This window comes from Neopelma chrysocephalum, unplaced genomic scaffold, assembly GCF_003984885.1.
Source record: "Neopelma chrysocephalum unplaced genomic scaffold, ASM398488v2 Primary Assembly neopelma1_77, whole genome shotgun sequence".
Taxonomy (NCBI): domain Eukaryota; kingdom Metazoa; phylum Chordata; class Aves; order Passeriformes; family Pipridae; genus Neopelma; species Neopelma chrysocephalum.
The window spans coordinates 1,421,477-1,440,891 of record NW_020897738.1 but is presented as its reverse complement, the minus strand read 5'-3'; the positions used below and the strand labels follow the sequence as shown (position 1 = coordinate 1,440,891).

The following is a 19,415-nucleotide window of genomic DNA, read 5'->3' as shown; positions in this document are numbered from 1 at the left end:
TGTTTTCTTCCCAGGATTGCTGTCACTGTGGGCTGTACCAAATACTAAGGCTTATTGTTTAAAAAATGGGCATATATTGATATGTAAATGTATTTTTGGGTTTAGAACAGTTTTCCTAGATATATGCTCAAGAAATGGTGCTTAGTAAGAAAAGACTTCTTCCAAGAGGAGGAGAAAAATCAGAATTCCATAAATACTTCTTGTTCTGTTTTTTTTAAACTGGGAATTAGAAGCAAGACAGCCCGATTTTTACTGACAGTAGAATATTCCTACTTTATCCTGTTGTTTAAAGGAATACTCCAGCCTGTGTGACAAAGGGAGACACCACTGTAACAGCTTTCAGCCCTGACACTGTAGCTCATTCCTGTTAGTCTAGGCAAAGGAGGATTTCTGGGAATACCCTGGGAGCATCTCAGCACTGGGGTGCAGGTCCTGGACACTATGGCTTGTTCCTGTCAGTCTAGGCAAAGAAGGGAATCCTAGGAATACACTGGGAGCATCCCAGCACTGGTGTGCAGTTCCTGCCACCCTCTGCGCTCTTCCCGAGACACCCCTAAAGCTCTGCCTGCAGAGCCCAGCCTTAGGGTGCCACCTGGTGCCCATCTCTCCTTCAGCTCCAGCATTCCTGAAGGGAAAAGCCTCTGGCTGGATGGAATACACTTCAGTCCCCAATACACTGTAAATCCAAGGGGTGAAAGCTGATGGAAGGGATCCACACCCAAGTGCTGCTGGTACTTGCTGCCTCCAAAGGTGCCTTGGCTCCTCATAGCTGTAGTTTCAGTTCCACCTTTATTTAAGTTCTCCTGACCACGTGTGATCCAGACTGTCCTTGCAGGTGTTTGTTTACCCTGAGGTCTCATAGATGCCATTTGCTCCATTTTCAGCTTTGTGCCCGAATCCCCTTCCCTGGAAAATGACGTTGTCTCGACGCAGAAGCAGCCCCCGAACAGCCGCCCGTCCTCGCTGTCCTCGCAGACAGAACAGCCCTCCCTGGCTGAGCACCATGACTTCAACAAAGACCAAAGGAGCACCAGCCTGGACCGTTCCAGCACTGACATGGACTCCACTGATGGGACTGATTTACCTCCTGCGGGAGACACATTCCCTGATGACAAGACCACTGATTTCTCCTTCATTGATGTAAGTCGCCACCATGGGAAACAGAAATTGTCCTTCTGTGTCACCTGTATTGTTCCCTGTGTTAATCACTGCAAAGCAGTTTCTTCTGGAAAATTTGCACCCCGTTTTCCTCTGCCTTTCCTTTCCCACACTGAATTTTCTCAGCTGCCTTCCTGCCTGAAAAGCTTAGGATCAAAGTTCTTCTAGTCTCTGCAATGTTTAGGTTCCGAGAGATTCCATAAAGCTGCTGGCCTCAGATAATTAAACATGGAATCCCAGGCTGATTTGGGTTAGAAGGGACCTTAAAGCTCATCCAGTCCCACCCTCTGCTATAGACAGGGACACTTTCCACTAGACCAGGTTGCTGCTAGCCCTGTCCAACCTGGTCTTGAACACTTCCAGCTGCTCTGGGCACTGCCAGTGTCTTACTAAAGTTGCTGTTTCTCTTTGAGCTGTAACAGAAGAATTAAATGGCTTTATGAACACTGGAAACATAATTAAATAACACAATGTGCTGTGAGCCATGCAGATTTAAGGCTATAAAGGCATTCACTAATATTTTTCTTATTTACGATTAGGCTCTTTCTGTAGTAGCTCATAGCTGCATTTTAAAGGATTTTTTCATACTGAAGAATCTTGCACAGGTATAAGACCAGGAATTTCTGGCCATACACAGTTAATGAGGTTAGAGTTCTTTGCAAGAACTTTGGTTAAGTTGGAGAAGTCCTCCAAGACCACTAAATCCAGCCATTCCCCCAGCACTGCCAAGGCCACCACTAACCCATGTCCCCAAGCGACACATCCACACGGTGTTTGAACCCTTCCAGAAGATCCTGTATTGTGCTGTCCCTGGGCCGCTAAAGGTGTCTCAGTAAAACATGAGTAGCTCCAAGTACAGCTGGAAAATACTGTTTATTGAGTAGTTTATTCCTGACCTGAAATCTCTGGAAAAGAAACAAACCCCCATCTTCTGAAGAAGAGGAGGCTCAGGAATATTTCCTGGTTGCAGGGAAGTCTGTAACAGCAAATTCCTTTAAGCAAGTAAATAAATTACAGTTCCTAGTTTTGCTTTGTAAATGTTATTGCCTATAGGATGTGTTGGAAGTGACTAATCACAGAAGTTTTCTGAATGCTGTGACACTAAATTTGGAGTGTCCTTGTTGCTGGTGAGTGGCTTTGAATGTCTGTGGCTGGCAGGGAAGCTGCAGCACTGCACTGGGAGAGAATTTTGTGTACTTGCTCTTTTTAGATCCCAGTCTTCAGATTGGCCTTCAGCTGCTATTAGCTAGGAAGGCCTGTATTCATAAAACACTCTAGGAACCAAACTCCTATTTATTGCAGTTATTTTTTGTATTAATTTAGTGCAAATAATTAATGCAGATCAGACATCCACAGCCCAGAGCCACGATGCACCACCCCCTCACCATAAATTCTCTTTAAGTTTTAACTACAAGAATAACAAGCAGGCAAATAGTTTAATAAACTGAATGGGTTAATGCAATGAAGTGGGTTGGGAAGTCATTGTGGAGGAGATGGGGTTTATTTCCAGGCTGGTTGAAGGGTGTGGGTTTTTTTCCAGCACACGGCTGTCCTGGACTCCAGTGCCCTCAAAACTCGGGTGCAGCTCAGCAAGAAGCGGCGCCGCCGGAACCCCACGTCCCACTCGCTGAGGAGGAGCAGAGGACTGGAGTTTGAGAACAGATTTTCCTTGGTGGAAGAACCAGATAATGCCTGGATGTTCAAGGATTCCACAGGTATCCCTCAGCTACCTGAAATAATCAGCTGTGAACAGCTTGGGTGTAAGGCGGGAGTTTCTAAATGACATTTCTAAATCCTGCTCTTCATTTGCACTTGAATGGAAGGAGAGATCTAGAACAAGGGATAGATGAAAAGCTGACTAATGGTTCCCCCCTCTGCTTTTTTTTAAACAATTAATTAGAGGAGAAGAAAACTATGCAACAGGAAGATTCTGAAGAGGAAGAGAAGATCCAGCATACTCCGAGGTCGTCTGCGGTACAAGCCCAGAGACTCCCCGTGTTCCCGGGAATGGATCACTCTGTTCTCAAGGTGAGCGCAGGCAGAGCACATCAGGTGAGAGATAAACCAGTTCAGGAGCTGCTGATGCTTTATAAGGTATCCCTGCCCTGATTTTAGGCACGAATTTTTTTTGTTTTTATAAATTAGTGATCTGGTTTGCATTTAAAAAAGCCTGAATGCTTGCTTAAAGGGATCCCTTTCTTTATTTTTGTATTTAGGCCCAGCTCCGGAAAAGACAAGAGTCTGAGAGCGCTGGGGACACTGGTTCTGCTCAGCTCTTCAAATCCCCCAAAGCCCAGCTAGGGACTCCCGGGAGCAGAGTGCTGCCCTCCAGTGTGGAGAAGGAGGACAGGTGAGAGAATTCCAGCCCCAACGATGCTGATACTGGTTTTGGTGGAATTAAAAAAAAATAATGCAAGAAATTGGATATTTCTTTTTTTGTTTCTATAATGAGTTTTCATAATGAAGGAATAAAGATTATTTTTTTATATCTTAGGTCAGAAGAAAAGTCTCCTCAGTGGTTGAAGGAGCTGAAATCAAAGAAGAGACAGAGCCATTATGAGAATCAGGTTTGAAAAGGTACCTGGGGCAGGAAGGGAGGCTTTGCTAAGTGTGGGTGTGCAGAGACAAAACCACACTTTCTTTAAGCACTGTCAGCACTAACTCTGAGACCTTTACCCTGCCACGTCCACCAGGACTCTCAGTAGTTGTGTGTTAGGGCAGAGCAGGTGTTGTTTCACTCCCAGGTGAAAGTGTCACTGATTCTCTGCAGATAATTTAATTGTCACAACCCTTGCTCTGTTGGGGCTGTGATTTTCTGGTGCTTCCAGCAGGCAAGAACAAGTCTGGTGCTGGATAACTGAGGCTTGCACACAGTTTGAACACCTTGTGTTGTTCCAGCAGAATTTGAGCTTTTAATATGTTAAATAGGACAATACAAGGTGACACTACAACAGAAATACACATTTTGAGGGGTTTCCTATCGCGGTCCCTGGGAGGGGCTGACTGACTGACCATGTCACACCATACTTCAATTCCTTCTGTTTTTTCCTTCCAGACAGTGATTCTAACTAGAAGAAGATAAAGAAGTTTAACAGAAGCCTTAACTCATTTGAACCTAAACCCCCATGTCATGTTGCTGCTGTTTGCTTCCTGCCTCAACTGCTCTGTGCATGGTGCCTTCCTGTTTTGTGGAGAAAGCTGCTTCAATTCATAGTCAAATACAAAGCTGTGTCTGTCAGGTCAGGGGGATGGTGTCACTTCAGACCTGCCTGCCAGGAGGACCCATGGTTCATGGTTAGCACTTCAGAAAGTCTTGGAAAATGAAGATATTTGGGAGTGCTGTGATGCAGGGAACTCCCCTTGCTGTCGAACTGTGTAGGTGTTCAGCACTCAGAGCTGTGACCTCTGGTAGATGTGTCTGGCTGGGCTTTGTGTTTGTTTATGAAAATAACAATTTTAATCAAATTTATCTTTTTTTTTTGTGAACAAATAGTAAGCTCCTATTTAGAATGAAGTTTGTGGAAGGTGAGAGTGGAAGAACAAATCATGTTTACTGCCATATTGAAAAAGGAAACTTGATTATTTTTTGTAAAATGTATTTTTGATTGGCTTATATTTACATGTGATCTGCTGACCTGGCAGATGGAGATAATTTTTAGATGAACAAAATGTTAACTTTTGTCACTCTTGAAGTGGTATATTCTGTGTTTTGTCAGCATGTGGAATAATTGCTTCATTGGAATGTCTTTCCTAAAAAGGATCAAGCAATAATGTCAACCAGTTCTCTTTAAAAAAAAAGTAAAAATATGTAAATACTGTTTTTATAACAAAAAAGGAAGGGAAGAGGGAGGATGTTACACTCATATCAGGGTTCCAGTTAATTGTTGAATGTCACTTTAATAGCAGTTTGGATAGTCCCACTTCTTATTTTTATTTGTTAATCTGTAAATACCAGGTTTAAGTTTTTATTTTTATGCTGATTTTGTGAGATAACCTAAATGTGATCTTCAGTTTCTCAGATGATTTCCTGTCCTTCCTTTGGCAAGACCGATGTGCTGATAGCGGAGTAGGGCTCTCATGGGCCACGCGGGTGTTTGGGAATCACTAATCCCCAGACATGTCTATATCTTTGATTCTGAAATACCAACACCATGGCCATGTAAGACATAACTGATTCTTGTCCCAGATAAGTGCTCTTTCAGTAAACCTTTAAAAATGAAGCCCAAGGAGGGAGGTGATTTGTCCTATCGGATTCCTCAGGCTTGACCAGGAAAACATGAAGAGGGAACGGAGAGTGGAGTGTTCTCCTCGCCTGCCAGAGCTGGGGCTGCTCCTTGGGTTGCACTTCCCATGTCCTGCTGAGGAGCTCCTCTAGATTCAAACCATAAAGCACCAGCACTTCCCCTCATTTTCCTTTCTCTTTTTTCTGATCAGTGTTTCAGGAGCTCGATTCCCGTGGGGTTACCACAGTGGTGGCCTGCCTGCTCTGCTGTCTGTCAGGCTTGTAGCTGCCAAAACCATGTGCCAATTCTTCTCATGAAGGAGTCACAGAGGAGGTGATTTGCAGTCCCAGTCTGCTCTAGGAAATAGCAGCAGGATGTCAGGAGACAAGTCCCATATGCCCATTTCTCGCTCCCAGATTTAGCTCTGATGGCAGCTCCCGGTGTGGAGATGAGACGAAGACATTTATCTTATGTAAAAGTCTTTCCTTGCTGCTCTGCCCTATTTGTCATGGGAGTTGTTGCCACTGTTAGTTTTGCAGCCCCTCTGCTCCCCATGGAGCAGGGATCCCCCAGGATCTTTGGCTCTGGGAGTTGGGAGATGGGCCCTTTTGAGCACAGCCACCACCATCAGCCAGCTCCTCTCAGCTCATTTTAAAACGTTGCACAGATTTTCTTCCGTCTCCTTCAGACAATGGTGGAAAAGGCAACTCTTTTTCTTTTGGGATATATTTTTTATGGCAGCACCCAAGGGTTCCATCGCTGTGTCCCACGTGTGACACACACCTGGGCCAGCCCCAGCAGCCTGTGCAGGTGTGAGGAGGGTGGCGATGGCTCTGCTCACTCAGATGACGTGGGGCCTGTTTTAACCCCACTAATCAGGTAATTCCCTGCTTACAGGAACATTTACACAGGCTGGATTTTCCACTTGAGCAGGTGACAGTGTTGTGTTCCCAACAGTTGGAGGATTTACTGGTTCTTGGTTTAATAACTGAAGGCCAGAAATTCTGTAACTGTTTGCTGTGTATTGAGGAAACTGAGGGGATTAACACGAGGTTTCCACAAAGCCCTTGAATGTGTTTGCATTTCCACGTCTGCTTGGACAATGCACTGAAACTTACTGTATTGAGTAGTTTAACCTACTACTGAGAAATGTTTAATGCTTAAATGTCTAATTAAAAAGCATCTTTAGAATGTTGTTGAATGGGACAGTGTTTTTTCTGCTCTATTATTTCTTTATATTGTACATGGATTAAATATCTACTTCCTTCTCTCCGGGCTATCACTCTGTAATAAAAGATATATAAATATGTTATTACTTCTTAAATGATAGAACAGACTGTAATACAGTTTATATAATTCTATTTTAATTCCAGATAATGTTTGTTGGAATTTTTTACGCTTTAACTTTTGTTGCCACGTGTTTTTTTCTGCTGTTTGGTGGAGATGGAAGACATCCAAGACTTTCTCTGAAGTGGCCTGACAGGAATTGCCCCCCACACCACCCCCTTTTCTCTCGCACAAAAGTTTGTTTCACCCTGGAATTTGTTTATTGGCAAACTAAAATGCACCATGACGCAGATTTGGGAATGCAAAGTGGTGCCTGTAAAAGGTTTGTTGCCTCAGCCCTTGTGCAAACACCGGAATGTGCCACCTGTCTCAGGTGTTACACCCAGGATATGGTTGGATGTGCAGGTGGCCCAGGGAGAGCTGGAGCACAGAATGACTTGGGATCAGGGCACTTCCAAGGCAAATATCAGGTAAATAGTTCATATCCTTTGATTTAACCATCCTTGCCCCAGTAACAGGCACTTCAGTCTCGGCTCCTTTTCCCCTTGTGACGGAAGAATCTGGGGCTGGTGCTGCAGAGTTTGTGCCCTTTAACTGACCCTGTGGAGCTGGAGGAGCTGCCTGCCCAGAACTCCATGGTCCAGCCCCGATACACCCCGGGAGTGGTCATTGCATCCTGGAGGGAGCAGGATTGCCAGCACAGGCTGGGCTGGGGCTGCTCTTTGGAAAACGAAGTCCATGGGATGTGGTGGTGTGGGAGGTGTTGGTGTGTCCCACACGGGCTGTGGTGCAGGGGGTTCATTGTCACAGCAGATACCTGACTTGGAACAGTAAATGGCTGTTTTCTGCAGGAATGGAGTGTTTTGTGGGGAAATGGGAAGTTCCAGGATGCTGCTGAAGGACGGGGTGGGGATGAAGGGCCTCGCCATGAGCAGCTCTAATGCTCAGCACAACAGGACAGGTTTCCATTCCTCTCCCATTCAGTTTGTCCAGTTCAAATGCCTGGCCCAGGGCATTTGCTTTTCTGACAATTTCAGTAAAGGTTTCTCGTGTAGTTCTGGGTTTCAGGATGAGCCGTGACCGGAGCAGGTAGGAAACCCTGGAAGAGCTGTAAATGGTGCTGTGTGCAGCTGAACTTAGCATTCCTTGGGGAGTCACAGGATGGTTTGGGTTGGAAAGGACTTTTAAAGGTGAAGAGGAAATCAGCAGAGTGAAATGCTCCCAGCTTGGTGCCTGGTGTGGAAGGGCTGTGCTCCCCCTAGTTACATTGTCCTGTGCCTGTAGAGGTGGATGAATTCCTGTACAAGGCACTTGGCTCCCAAAACCACCCGTTACACTCCCCAGGATGTGCCTCAAACCCTGCTGTGCGCCAGCATGCTCCTGGGAAATGGGCTGGGGAGGGAGCAGGACTGGGAGCCAAAGAATGAACAGGCTCAATGGAGAGAACCATCCTGGTAAGGGCCAAAGCTGAAGCAAGAACCCTGACCTGGAGATCCTGAGGTCCTTTCCTGCCCTGGAACCAGCTGCCCCAGGTTCCCTCCGAGCTCCCAGAGCCGACCCCAACCCCACTCCATCTTGTGTCGGAGCCCAAACAAACGGTCAATATTTTGCCCGGTTTTTGCTTTGCGCTGCGCTCGGTTTCCAGGCTAAACCCTCCCGTGAAATGCTGATGGGAGAGTTTTCCAGAGAACCTGGCAAGAAGCAGCGTGAACGTGCTGATGTGAATTTCGACGTTAATCTTCTGTAAATCGAGTGGCCCATTTCCGAGGGACAGCCGGGAGAAATCTGAATGACGTTTCCATAGCCCGCGCTATTGAGATGAAATCTCATGGATGGAATTCCGTGGACGCAGCTGCTGTATCAGCGCTCGGATAATGTGCTGTTCTGTTCAGAAGCAACCCATAAATAGCGGGGCCGGCCGTGCCGCTGGCAGAGCGGAACCACACCGGAGAGGTACCAGCAGCACTGCTTGGACTGGAAGGGGCTTTAAAACAGAACTAGAGTGTCTGAGTCGAGGTGTCACTGAGTGAAGGGTTGGCTCGTGCGTGGCGAGAAGTGATGCTGCAGGGTTTGATTAAGGACATTGATCGAACTCTTTTATTCATCTTTTAACCCCTCGCCAACCCTTGCGTAGCGAGGCCGGGGAGGCGTTTTCCAACGGGTTTCCTATTTGAGCAGGAGCTTTGTGGATGTTCCTGGAGAGCGAGGAGGGGGCTCTCGCCACCGTCCCCCCAGCCGAGGCAGCAGCAGCAGCTCCAGCTGCCGTGTCCGGTGCCCCCTGGGATACTGGAGCAAGGGAGAGGTGTCAGGTTTATGTTAGTGGGAAAAGATGTCAGCAGCTGGAAGCTGAAATCTGGCAAATTCCTGCTGGAAACAAAGGCCAAGCTGTGAGACAGGAGTTTAGTGACAACTGGGTGAGCTGCCCAGGGCAGAGGGATCCGTGTCCCTTGGGAGATGGCTCAGGTCGGTCCTGCAGATGAACTGGGTGAGGATGTGGGGCCCATGTGCAGGAGGGGGAGGAGGATGGATCACGGAGCTTCCTCCTAGCCCAGACATCCGTGGGGATTTACAGCTGCTGCACTCGGGATCTGTGTTAGCTGTTCTGCCTGTTCCTAGGCCAGCTTCATCCTTTGTGTTTTATGAAGGACTTCAGAGCCCGTTAACCTCCTGCAATTTGGGTTTTCCAGGCATAATGACTGAGCAGCAAAGTCCCCCCGAGCAGATGGCGACTGGGGAGGGAGCTGGCGAGCGAGGTGGCGTCTACAAGGTATACTGGGGGCAACTGGTTCCAGACGGACGTTGGGGGATGCTGTGGGTCCCCGTGGGATGCATGTGTGTGAGCCAGGCTGGAACCAGTGCCAGCACTGCAGGCTGTACTGGGGATGTGAGCGGCCTCCAGCTCTCCTGCAGTACTGGGGATGTGAGCGGCCTCCAGCTCTCCTGCAGCAGCAGCGCGTGGGTGTCACCGCTCGGGTGCCGAGTGGAGCCCAGGCTGGGGAGGGAGACTGGGGCCGAGGATTTGCTGCTGCCTGGCAGGAGGGATGCTGTCCCTGCCTGTGTGGCTGCCAAGGACATTTTCCCGCCAGTCTGGTGTGCAGCTGCCCAGTGATTTAATCCAGGAGACAAAGCATCCCGTCACAGTGGGACCGGCTGTGGGTCTGGGCAGTGAAACTCTCTGGCTGTGTGTTTAGGTTTGAATTAAGCTCGTAGGTTGGTTGGAGGTAAATCAGCTGGGGGGTGCGGTGGCTGCAGCCCTTCCCGCAGCTCAGGACACCAGGCAAAGCTGTTCCTGGCTGGGAAGGCTGGAGGTGGGAGCTGATCCTGCAAGTGGGGTAAAGAAATGCTGGGATCTTGGGCTGCTTATTGCTTTGGAGTGCACAGAAGTTCCTGAGGAACACGGGTGTCACCTCTGTCCCTTGAACCCCCCATGCGTGGTGTCTGCAGGAGGCTCTGCCCTTGTCCCGGGCTCAGGGGTTGCAGCTGGGACCCCTTTGGGGCAGGGCCCAGGGGCTGTGCCCCTGGACCTTCCTGGGCCCCGGATTGTGCTGGGCACCCTGGGCCCTGCTCCCTGCTGTGCTCCTGCTCCCGGCACTGCCTCCAACTCATCCTGCAGCTCAGCTTCGAGGCTCTGCCAGGAGCAGGAGGACCCAGGGAGGTGTTGGGGTCTCTGTACCCGACAGGTTTAGAAGGAAACATTAAATAATGAGCTTGGTCCAGGCCAGGCCAGAGGAATGGTTGGTTTTGGAGTAGCAGAGATAAGAAAAGGATGGGCCATGAGCAGGCTGGGGGCAGGAGACACCATCCCACAGCTCTGAGGGTCTCGGCCCAAACCCTCTGTGTTTCCAGTGCTGTGTTTGAGCTGGTCACTTGTTTTTAGCTTGTCATGGAGGAAATTCAAGGCAACACCCTTGGCCAGAGTATGGCCTCAGAGTGAGGGCCTGAGCCATGTCAGGGCAGAGGCACGTGGCAGGACCTGTCTCTGCCATGGGTGAGGAGTGACATCGGCATAGGGCGGCTGGGACAGAGGGACGTGGCCACTTTGCTCCCCTGCTGCTCCCATTTCCAGGGGATCCCTGCAGTGGGGCAGGGTGTTCCCTCCACAGCATGGCTGTGGCAGTGGCTGACAGTGTCTCTCCCCACCTTAGATCACGATCTACGAGCTGGAGAATTTCCAGGGGAAGAAGTGTGAGCTGACAGAGGAGCTCCCCAACATCACCGAGAAAGAGATGGAGAAGGTGGGCTCCATCCAGGTGGAGTCTGGCCCGTAAGTCCAGGGTGGGGAGGATGGATCGGCCCCAGGGGAGGGGGGGCAGGGAGAGCATCCCCCCCTCACGCTGGGGTCCCGCAGGTGGCTGGGCTTCGAGCGACAAGGCTACGCCGGGGAGCAGTTCGTGCTGGAGAAGGGCGACTACCCACGCTGGGACTCCTGGTCCAACAGCCACCTCAGCGACAGCCTGATGTCCCTCCGCCCCATCCAGATCGTGAGTGGGGCTGTCTTGGGGTGGCTGTGCCCCCCAGGATGGGAGGGTCCCAGGGGGCTGGAGGCAGCCCCTGACCACTGTTTTCCCCCAGGACAGCGCCGACCACAAGATCCACCTCTTTGAGAACGCGGGCTACACCGGGAGGAAGATGGAGATCGTGGATGACGACGTTCCCAGCCTTTGGGCCCACGGCTTCCAGGACCGCGTGGCCAGTGTCAAGGCCCTGAATGGAACGTAAGGACAGGGGGCACTGGGTGCACATGGGGACACCCCAACAGGGTCCTGTCCAGTGGCACCATGGTTGGTCCTCCCAGGGTGGTGGCAGGGAGGCCTGGCACTGCCACTGCACTTCCCATGGTGCTGCTTGTGTCCATCATGTCCCTTGATCCCTCTTCCTGCCACCTTTTCCCTGGCTCACAGGAAGTAATGGGGGCCGGGGCAGTGTCCCTGGGGCTGCGTGATGGCTCCTTGCCCTAACCCACTGCCAGAACAATGGAGCTATGGCTCCTTCTCCACCCTGGACTCTCCATCCACTCCCAGCACATGGCATTTCCCACCCGGGCTCTGTGGCCGCAGCCTGTGCAGTGACATTTGGTGACAGAGCAGTGGCCCTGGGCAGAATCACCTGGCTGTGGCAGGCAGAGGCACCAGCACTGCCTCGGCCTCTGGGGTGGGATGGCGACAGGGACACTGCCCCCTGTTCTGAGGGGATGTACCTGCTGGGCAGGGGGTGCAGCAGGGCAGGGGGCCCAGCTGAGCACTGCCTCCGTCCCTGCAGGTGGGTGGGCTACGAGTACCCCGGGTACCGGGGCCGCCAGCACGTCTTCGAGAAGGGCGAGTACCGGCACTGGAACGAGTGGGACGCCAACCAGCCCCTCATCCAGTCCGTGCGGCGCGTGCGGGACCAGCAGTGGCACCAGCGGGGCTCCTTCGAGAACAGCTGAGGGACCCCGTGCCCCTGCCGGGGCCGGCTCACGGGGTGCCCCGGCTGATGCCGTGACCGTGGTGTTTTTTGTGCAAAAACCTCAATAAAACTCTGAGCTGGAGGCTGCCGGGGCCTGCCTGGTCCTGGGTGGGGCGGGGGGGGATGGAGCGGGATGACGGGGCAGGGGGGTGGGATGGGGAGGGGGCCATGGCTGTGCCCCAACACCCCCCGGGCAGAGCAGAGGGGGGAGTGTGTTTGCAGTGTTACATAAAGGCTGCAGCTTTCCAAAAATAACCCCCGGTGGTGCCGCGTCAGGGTTTTTCCAGTGCCTCTGTCCCTTTCCACAGCATCTCCTGCCTGCTCCCAGGGCAGGCAGCCAGTCCCCGTGGCAGGGAGGGAGCTGGGGGGGCAGAGGGGATGTGGGGAGCAGGGAGATGTGCAGAACAGCCACCCCTGGGCAGAGCCAGGCCTGTGCACCCCAAAGGGGACTCACCCTAAGTGGGGGTGGCTGTGCCCAGCCCTAGAGTCCTGCAGGGTCCCCAGCCTTTCCCCAAGGAAGGTTCTCACAGCACCTGGGGTTGTTTCTCGGGGGGGATGAACTCTGACATGGGGGCTCAGCTGTTCTGGTGGTGAAGGTGGGGGGCTGGGGGTGCCCCAAGGTGTTGGTGAGGTGCTGGGCAGCCCAGCCCTGAGCTGCCTTGGCCACCTAGGCAGAGCCCTCCCGTGGGGGCAACGTGGCCACGCTCAGGAGCCCCGGGGCTGGGAGGGGAGATGGGCTCGAGGCCACCTGAGCCCTTCGTGCTGGTCCCCGAGCAGCTGCTCCAGAGCCTTTCTCTTTAGTTTCGGGTTGGCAGCTGTGGAAGGCGAGTGTGTGGCCCTGAGAGGTAAAAGCTGCTTCCAGAACAGTCCGTGGGGCTGCCGGGCCCAGGGGGCTGCGGCATCGCCACTGCCCGGGGCTGGGATGAGCTAAACTGTCCCGGCAGAGCCAAGGGAGGGAATCGCTGCCTGGAGTCACAGGAGTCGTGCTGAGCACCGTGTCAGCCCCCCGCTGGGGTGATGAGGGGCCGGTATGTGCCGATGGTGGCTGGGTGGCAAACATGCCCTGCGCTGGGACCTGGGGCAGGCTCACGGGGGTCCTGGCTGGGGACCCCAATGGATTAGCACAGAAGAGGAGGAGGGCAGCGCTGGGTGCCTCTGTGGTGCCACAGCGGGAGGCACAGGGAAGGGAGAAGGACTTGGCAGGGCTGGAAGTGCTGGAGGCTCTTGCTCACCCCCCCCCAACCTGCCCAGACCTCTCCATGGTGTGGTGGGTTTCTTGCAGAGCCACACGGTCACCTGTGACCCCACATCCCCCTGAGATCCCATCACCCACAGCTGGGACCGACCCCCCCACATGTCACTGCAGGCTCTGGTGACAACACACTGCAGGGTGACCCTGTGTGCAGCCATCCTGGGGGCAGGGGAGGGGGCAGGGATGATCCCGAAGGGATCCTGCAGGGACCAAGTGTGGAGGAGAGAATGGGTCCGGAACCTGTTCACGCTGTGTGACACTTGCTGGGTTGACACGGGGGGATCTAACTCCTCTGGGGGATGAGAGGGGGCTGTGGGTGCTGCACAGCACCCAGGGAGTCTGACAGCTGGGTATCCCCCGTACAGTGAAACTTTTTTGCTGCAGCCACCGTCAGCCCCCAGCCCCGCGGGGCCTCCCGGGTCGGCCGCTGTCGAAACGCCAAAAGAGGGGCTTCACTGCTGCCCTCGACCCCTCAGCTCAGCCCCAGCTCTGCCACCCACCCTGGACACAGCCTGGGCATGGGGACGTGTCCCAGGCTGAGCCCCTCGCTGACCTTGGCTTTGTTCTGATGCGAGAGAGGGGCCCCCGTGCTGCTGCTCCCACTGCCCCGTGGGGCTGGAGTGTTTCCCAGGGACCCCAAGAGGGTGGGAGATAAGAGAGGAGGAGTCCCCACACTCGGGCTGAGGGTGCTGTCTGGGCATCGTGCCTCCAGGGCCAGCTCCTGCCCCTGCCCACCCCCGAAGGGTCGGTGTCGGGAAGGGGCTCCCGCAGTGCCCCCAGCCCCACCGGGTCCCTCTGCGCTGGCACCGGCGCTGGCACGGGCGCTGCCCTCCCGGGGCCGCAGACGGGCAAAGCCAGACGTTCACCAGGGCTTTGAGGCGCGTTTTATCGCGCATGGAAAGAGCCGAGCTCAGCAGGTTGAGCGGCCCCGGCGGCGGGGCGGCTGTCGGGGGATCAAGTCTCTGGCCCCGGAGCGCCCGGAGCGGGGCTGGCGGGCGCTTTGTTGGCCAGGGCCGCCTCGGCTCTTGGCACGCGTTCGGCTGATGCATGCAAACTCCAAATCTCCTCGCCACCAACCCAACAAAGCGGGTGACTCGAATGTGACAGGTAATGAAATAACTCGGGCTTGGTGCTCGGGCAGACAAAGGCTGCGGCGGATCAGCTGACCCTGGTTTTCATTGGGGTTTAATCCAGCATTCTCGCTTTGAATCAGGCTTTAACTATCTTGTAAATAGTTTTGGCACCACTCTGCTGCAGCTCGGTATAAATTCCACCTCCCGGCCCCAGCCCGTCACTGGCTCAAGCGGGTACTGGTATAACTGGTAAGACTTTGCTATTTATTGTCCTCTCTTTTGCCGTGGCCTCCTCCCGACCCCTGGGGCCGGGGTCCCTTCCCGGTGCCCGCGGGGTGCGGGCACGCAGGGGCTGAGCCGGGGGACAGTCCCGTCCCTGCAGCCCAAAGCAGAATATCAGGATGTCACCACCCAGCCGCGGCTCCGTTTCTTTTTGTCGGGAATGAGCCGTTTTCACCAGTTTTGGAGCTGCTCAGATCCTGAGTGTCCCGTTGGGCTTGAGGACAAGGGTCCTTCTAAGGGATGACAGTGCCAGGCAGAGCCCAGAGGGCTCAGCAAAGGGTCCTGCAGGGCCAGGTTTGGTGTGGGGAGCCCCAGTGTTTGTCGCCGTCACCCCTCCAGGCACCCGTGTGGGACAGGGACTTTCAGCTGGTCACTGGGCAGGGATAGTGGGAAAAGCCTCGACTGCAGGAGGTGAGCTCTTCTGGGAATGACTTGGGAATGCCCTGGGCTCACAGTTCCCTGCACTCCTCTGGGCTGGAGACCTTGGGCTCTGCCACGCGCCTGGGGAGGTTTGGGGTGCTGAGCATCCCTGAGCAGGGACTGTCCCTGGCAACCCCAGCCTGAGCCCATCCTGCCATGAGCCCTGGCCCCAACACCCCTCCTCCCTGGGCAAACTTCAGGGCACGGACACGGGGCTCTGCGCACAGTTCCTGGTGCCTCCCCAGTGACAGATTTTAACCTGCAGAGTTTCCCTCCCAAGGCAGCAGACAACCCAGCTGATGATGGCTTCTGAGCACCAAATGCCAGCCTCCAAGCAGCAGCAAGCCAGCTCCAAGGTCAGTGTGAGACTTCCCAGCCCCCTTGCTGGGGGCCCAAACCATCCCTTGGAACACCCCTGGAAGCAGCTGAGCAGCCACGATGTGCCCCTCTCCACACCCCCAGCACTCCCGGCTGATGCCAAGTGTGTCTGGCTGAGGTGCTGAGCTGTTTGCAGCGGGACTAGGGATGGGGAATGGGATTTTTTTCTGGCATCTCTCAGCCCCAGTGCAGGTGGAGTGGGTGGGAACGGATCAACAGTTGATCCTCGCAGATGCAGCAGATCTGCCCTCCTGCCCACTGACCCCTGAGATCTGTGCTGAGCTGGCAGCGCTGGGGCTGCCCTTGAGCCATCCCAGTGTGATCCAGGTCTCTGGCTCGCTCTGTCCTGCCAGTAGCCGTGGTTCTCCAGCCACAGCCTGGATCCCTCAGTGTGACCATGGGCATCCCTCTGCCATGGGCACTGGGGCACTAGGATGGTGCCAGCAGGGACTCGTGGACATCCAGGAGTGAGAGCTGCATCCTCAGAAGGATGAGAGCATGTGCTTGTGCTTGCAGTCTCCTTAAAAGCCTCTGGAATGCAGTTTGGGGGGGGCAGTGTGATGTCTGGGCTGCAGCAGACGTGCTGACCTGGTGGCCTGAGAAAGCGTGTGCCCCCTGCAGTGGTGGCAGGGGTGGGGGTGACCCCTGCTCTGAGGTGCTGCTTTCTTCCAGATTGCCATCTTCGAGCAGGAGAACTTCCAGGGCCGCTGCCATGAGCTCAGCGGGGCCTGCCCCAACCTGAAGGAAGCCGGCGTGGACAAAGTGGGCTCCATCCTGGTGCACTCCGGACCGTACGTGTGGGGGGCTGGGGACCACGGGGGGATGTGGGGGGGAGGCAGGGGCTGGGGGAGGAGGGGTCTTCCTGCTGCTGACACCTGCATCGCACGCAGGGTTTCATGTGGCAAACACCACTGAACTGCTCACCCAGCTCACCCCAGTGGGTCCCTGGTGCCAGTAGATGAGCAGGAGGTGACAGTGGGTGACAGAGTCCCCTGGACAGGCTGGTATCCCTCAATCCTGCTCAGTGTCAGGAAGACCAGACAGGTGTGGGCATGAGCAGAGATCGTGGTGTTACTTCCCGTTTGGTTTCCTTCCCTTCGGGTACAGGGACAGGCGAGACTGGCACACCCTCGGTGCCCTCTCCCCACCTGCTAAACCTGCATGTGCTCCCCAGGCCATGGGCTCCTGGCAAGGGGGAGCCCCTGGAAAGCACCTGGGGAGTTCCCTGCCTGTGCCCTGCAGCCGGCAGCACTGCTCCCAGGTACAACAGAGCACCCTGGTAGGAGCCCAGCCCCATCTGGAACACGTGGGTGATCCCGTTCTTCTGCGGGTCCCCAGGGACCATGGATGGGTGGCCACCACATCGGAGCACCCACTCTGGAAAGTCCTGTAGTGCCGCTGCCAGCAGAGACATACGGGATGGCTGCAGATATCACAGCCCTGCCCGCTCCCCCCTGGCACCTCCCGGGCACCGCGGTGCTCCTTTCCATTTCCAACAGGGATCAGGGGACGTGGCTGGGGGCTCAGCCCCGGGGCGCTCGCCGGGGTCGGTGCCAGGTGCCGGTCCCTGCCCCGCTGCCCCGTCTGAAGCGCGTCCCCTGCTCTCTTCCAGCTGGGTGGGCTACGAGCAGGCAAGCTGCAAAGGGGAGCAGTTTGTGTTTGAGAAGGGGGAGTACCCCCGCTGGGACTCCTGGACCAACAGCCGGAGAAGCGACAGCATCACTTCCCTGAGACCCATCAAAGTGGTGAGAGCACCCAGACAGCCACTACCCACCCGCCAGACCAAGGTCTGCAGCCAGAAGTCTTCCCCAGCCTTCCCCCGCCCTCCCCAGCCCCGCGGGCGGAGGGGCACCCCCTCCTGCGCACCCTCGCCCCAGCCCTCGGGGCCCGGGGAGCCGTGGGGGGGTCGGAGGGGGCGCGGGGACGGGGGCACTGGCAGGTGACCCCAGAGCGGAGGACGTCTGCTGGTAAGTCTGGCAGTGCCCGCGCAGGCGCCGGCTCTCTGAGCTGGATGGAGGGATGCGGAGCACCCCCGGCATCGGTGGGAGCGGCGGCACATGGTGCCGGCCCTGGCCTCGGTTTCCCCATAGCCCTGGGCTCTGCCCCCCCTGCCCAGTCCCGGGGGCCGGCAGCCGCTGACCCCCGTCTCTGCTCTCCCGGCTGCAGGACAGCCAGGAGCACAAGATCGTGCTGTACGAAAACCCCAGCTTCACCGGCAAGAAGATCGAAATCATAGACGACGATGTGCCCAGCTTCCACGCACACGGCTACCAGGAGAAGGTCTCATCCGTGCGGGTGCAGAGCGGCACGTGAGTACTGGGGCCGAGGGGGGGAGTCCTGGGCTATGCCAGGGCTGGACAGCCCCGGCCGTGCCGGGCGATGTTCAGTGTGTGTGTGACCCCCTTGCTTGCCTTGGCAGGTGGGTGGGATACCAGTACCCTGGCTACCGGGGCTACCAGTACCTGTTTGAAAAGGGGGACTACAAGGACAGCTCAGATTTCGGCGCTCAGCACCCCCAGATCCAGTCGGTCAGGCGCATCCGGGACATGCAGTGGCACCAGCGTGGCGCTTACCACCCCACCAACTAGAACCCCCGGCCCGTGCCGGGGCGCGGGGAGCGGACCAAGCGTTCCCCCGGCCGCCGCTGTGCCCCCGCGGCCTCGCCTCCCGCCTCCCCCCGTGTGATGCACGCGCTGCCGAAGCAACTCAATAAAGCTTGGAATTTCAAAGTCCCAGCTCTGCCCCTTCATTCCCGGGGCTGCAGAGGGACTCCGGTGTTGTGGTGCCTTTCCTGACCCCGTGCTCCCGGGTGGGGAGGGGGGCCCGTCGCCGCACCCTCGATGCTCTCAGTGCCACCGGCGCTGCCGGCCCACCAAAGTGCTCGGGGAGAGGGAGGTGACCTGGAGCTCAGCGGGAGGGACGGGAGCTGCTCGCCCCCTGCAGACCTGGGGGTCCGGCCCCCGCACGGCGGCTCCGGGACTCAGCCCTGTCCCGGGGTGCATGGCCAGGGGTGGGGGTCACATCCTGCTGCGGCCGGCAAAGGTGTCCAAGGAGCACCGCGGTGACTGGGAGGATGCCACGACGGCTGCGAGGGGGAGCGTTTGCCCTCTCGGTCAGAGCACCTCCGAGCCAAATAATTGCTTTAGTTATTAGGCACTGGAAGCTTTAATTAGGAATAATGCTTTAATTTAGCAGTCACGGAGCTAAAGGATGATTTAATTATATTGTCTTAAGTCGAGCAAAGGAAGTGGAGGAAGGCAGCCGCATCTGCTTGGCCGGGGGGTCCGTGGGGTGGCAGGGGCAGAGGCGGTGCCGGAGGTGGTGGCGGAGGTGGCCGGGCTCGGTCCCCTCCGGCAGCAGGATGCGGCCGTGGCAGCCGCTGTGTGTCACTGCAGCTGTGTGTGGGCAAGAGGGGGCCGGGGCTGCACAGGTGATGGAAACCTGACCGGGGCACCCCGGGCGCCCCGTGGCTCCTGCCGCTCTCCTCTCTCGTGCACCGCAGTCCCGGGGAGCAGGGACCTGCCTGGTTCCGCTGCTTTGGTGTGAAAACCAGCAGAACTGGGAACCCCAGGGAGTCACGGATGCACAACATCGCCCTCAACAGCTCCCATGCCCAGCCGCCCCGGCGGAGGGGGGTTTGCTCCCTAAATCCTCCGCATTCCAGAGGCTTTTCCCCGTGCTCCGGATGAGCGAGCCCGCGGGCGACCAGCCCAGTTCACCACTCGCCAAACGCTGCTGAGTAATGTCAGCTCCTCGGCGAGGCGGGCTTTTGCAGCTGCCGCGCCGCTTCCCTGCAGAAAACTGTGCCTTCCTTCCACAGGGGGAATTCAGGATCATCGCAGATGTGAACATTTATCCTGAAAAACGGGGTTTTTAGCGGCAGCAGCGACAGACTCC

The 19,415-nt window shown here is 55.7% G+C and overlaps 3 protein-coding genes across 7 annotated transcripts in view; all 3 read left to right on the top strand.

The window, feature by feature from the left end:
* KIAA1671 (KIAA1671 ortholog) overlaps positions 1 to 6,688 on the top strand; it is a 71,021-nt gene extending 64,333 nt beyond the window's left edge. For all 3 annotated transcript variants that reach the window (XM_027689280.1, XM_027689281.1, XM_027689282.1), the window contains 6 exons: positions 885 to 1,140; positions 2,699 to 2,873; positions 3,059 to 3,186; positions 3,375 to 3,508; positions 3,653 to 3,735; positions 4,214 to 6,688. In XM_027689280.1, coding sequence (XP_027545081.1) covers positions 885 to 1,140; positions 2,699 to 2,873; positions 3,059 to 3,186; positions 3,375 to 3,508; positions 3,653 to 3,731 — 772 coding nt within the window. In that variant the 3' untranslated portion in view covers positions 3,732 to 3,735; positions 4,214 to 6,688. The remainder of the gene's footprint in view (positions 1 to 884; positions 1,141 to 2,698; positions 2,874 to 3,058; positions 3,187 to 3,374; positions 3,509 to 3,652; positions 3,736 to 4,213) is intronic.
* Positions 6,689 to 6,877: 189 nt separating this feature from the next.
* Positions 6,878 to 12,193, top strand: CRYBB3 (crystallin beta B3). 2 transcript variants are annotated; one of them, XM_027689285.1, is made up of 6 exons: positions 6,878 to 8,621; positions 9,356 to 9,435; positions 10,814 to 10,932; positions 11,017 to 11,149; positions 11,241 to 11,383; positions 11,928 to 12,193. In XM_027689285.1, the coding sequence occupies exons 1-6, from the start codon at positions 8,501 to 8,503 to the stop codon at positions 12,091 to 12,093; spliced, it is 762 nt and encodes a 253-aa protein (XP_027545086.1). In that variant the 5' UTR covers positions 6,878 to 8,500; the 3' UTR covers positions 12,094 to 12,193. The 2 variants fall into 2 exon arrangements, with proteins under 2 accessions (XP_027545086.1, XP_027545085.1); XM_027689284.1 differs by having other exon boundaries at positions 6,878 to 9,435.
* A 3,249-nt stretch (positions 12,194 to 15,442) lies between these two features.
* CRYBB2 (crystallin beta B2) lies at positions 15,443 to 18,242 on the top strand. 2 transcript variants are annotated; one of them, XM_027689506.1, is made up of 5 exons: positions 15,443 to 15,496; positions 16,191 to 16,309; positions 17,131 to 17,305; positions 17,685 to 17,827; positions 17,938 to 18,242. In XM_027689506.1, the coding sequence occupies exons 1-5, from the start codon at positions 15,443 to 15,445 to the stop codon at positions 18,104 to 18,106; spliced, it is 660 nt and encodes a 219-aa protein (XP_027545307.1). In that variant the 3' UTR covers positions 18,107 to 18,242. The 2 variants fall into 2 exon arrangements, with proteins under 2 accessions (XP_027545307.1, XP_027545308.1); XM_027689507.1 differs by having other exon boundaries at positions 17,131 to 17,263; positions 17,938 to 18,234.
* The last annotated feature ends 1,173 nt before the right edge of the window (positions 18,243 to 19,415 follow it).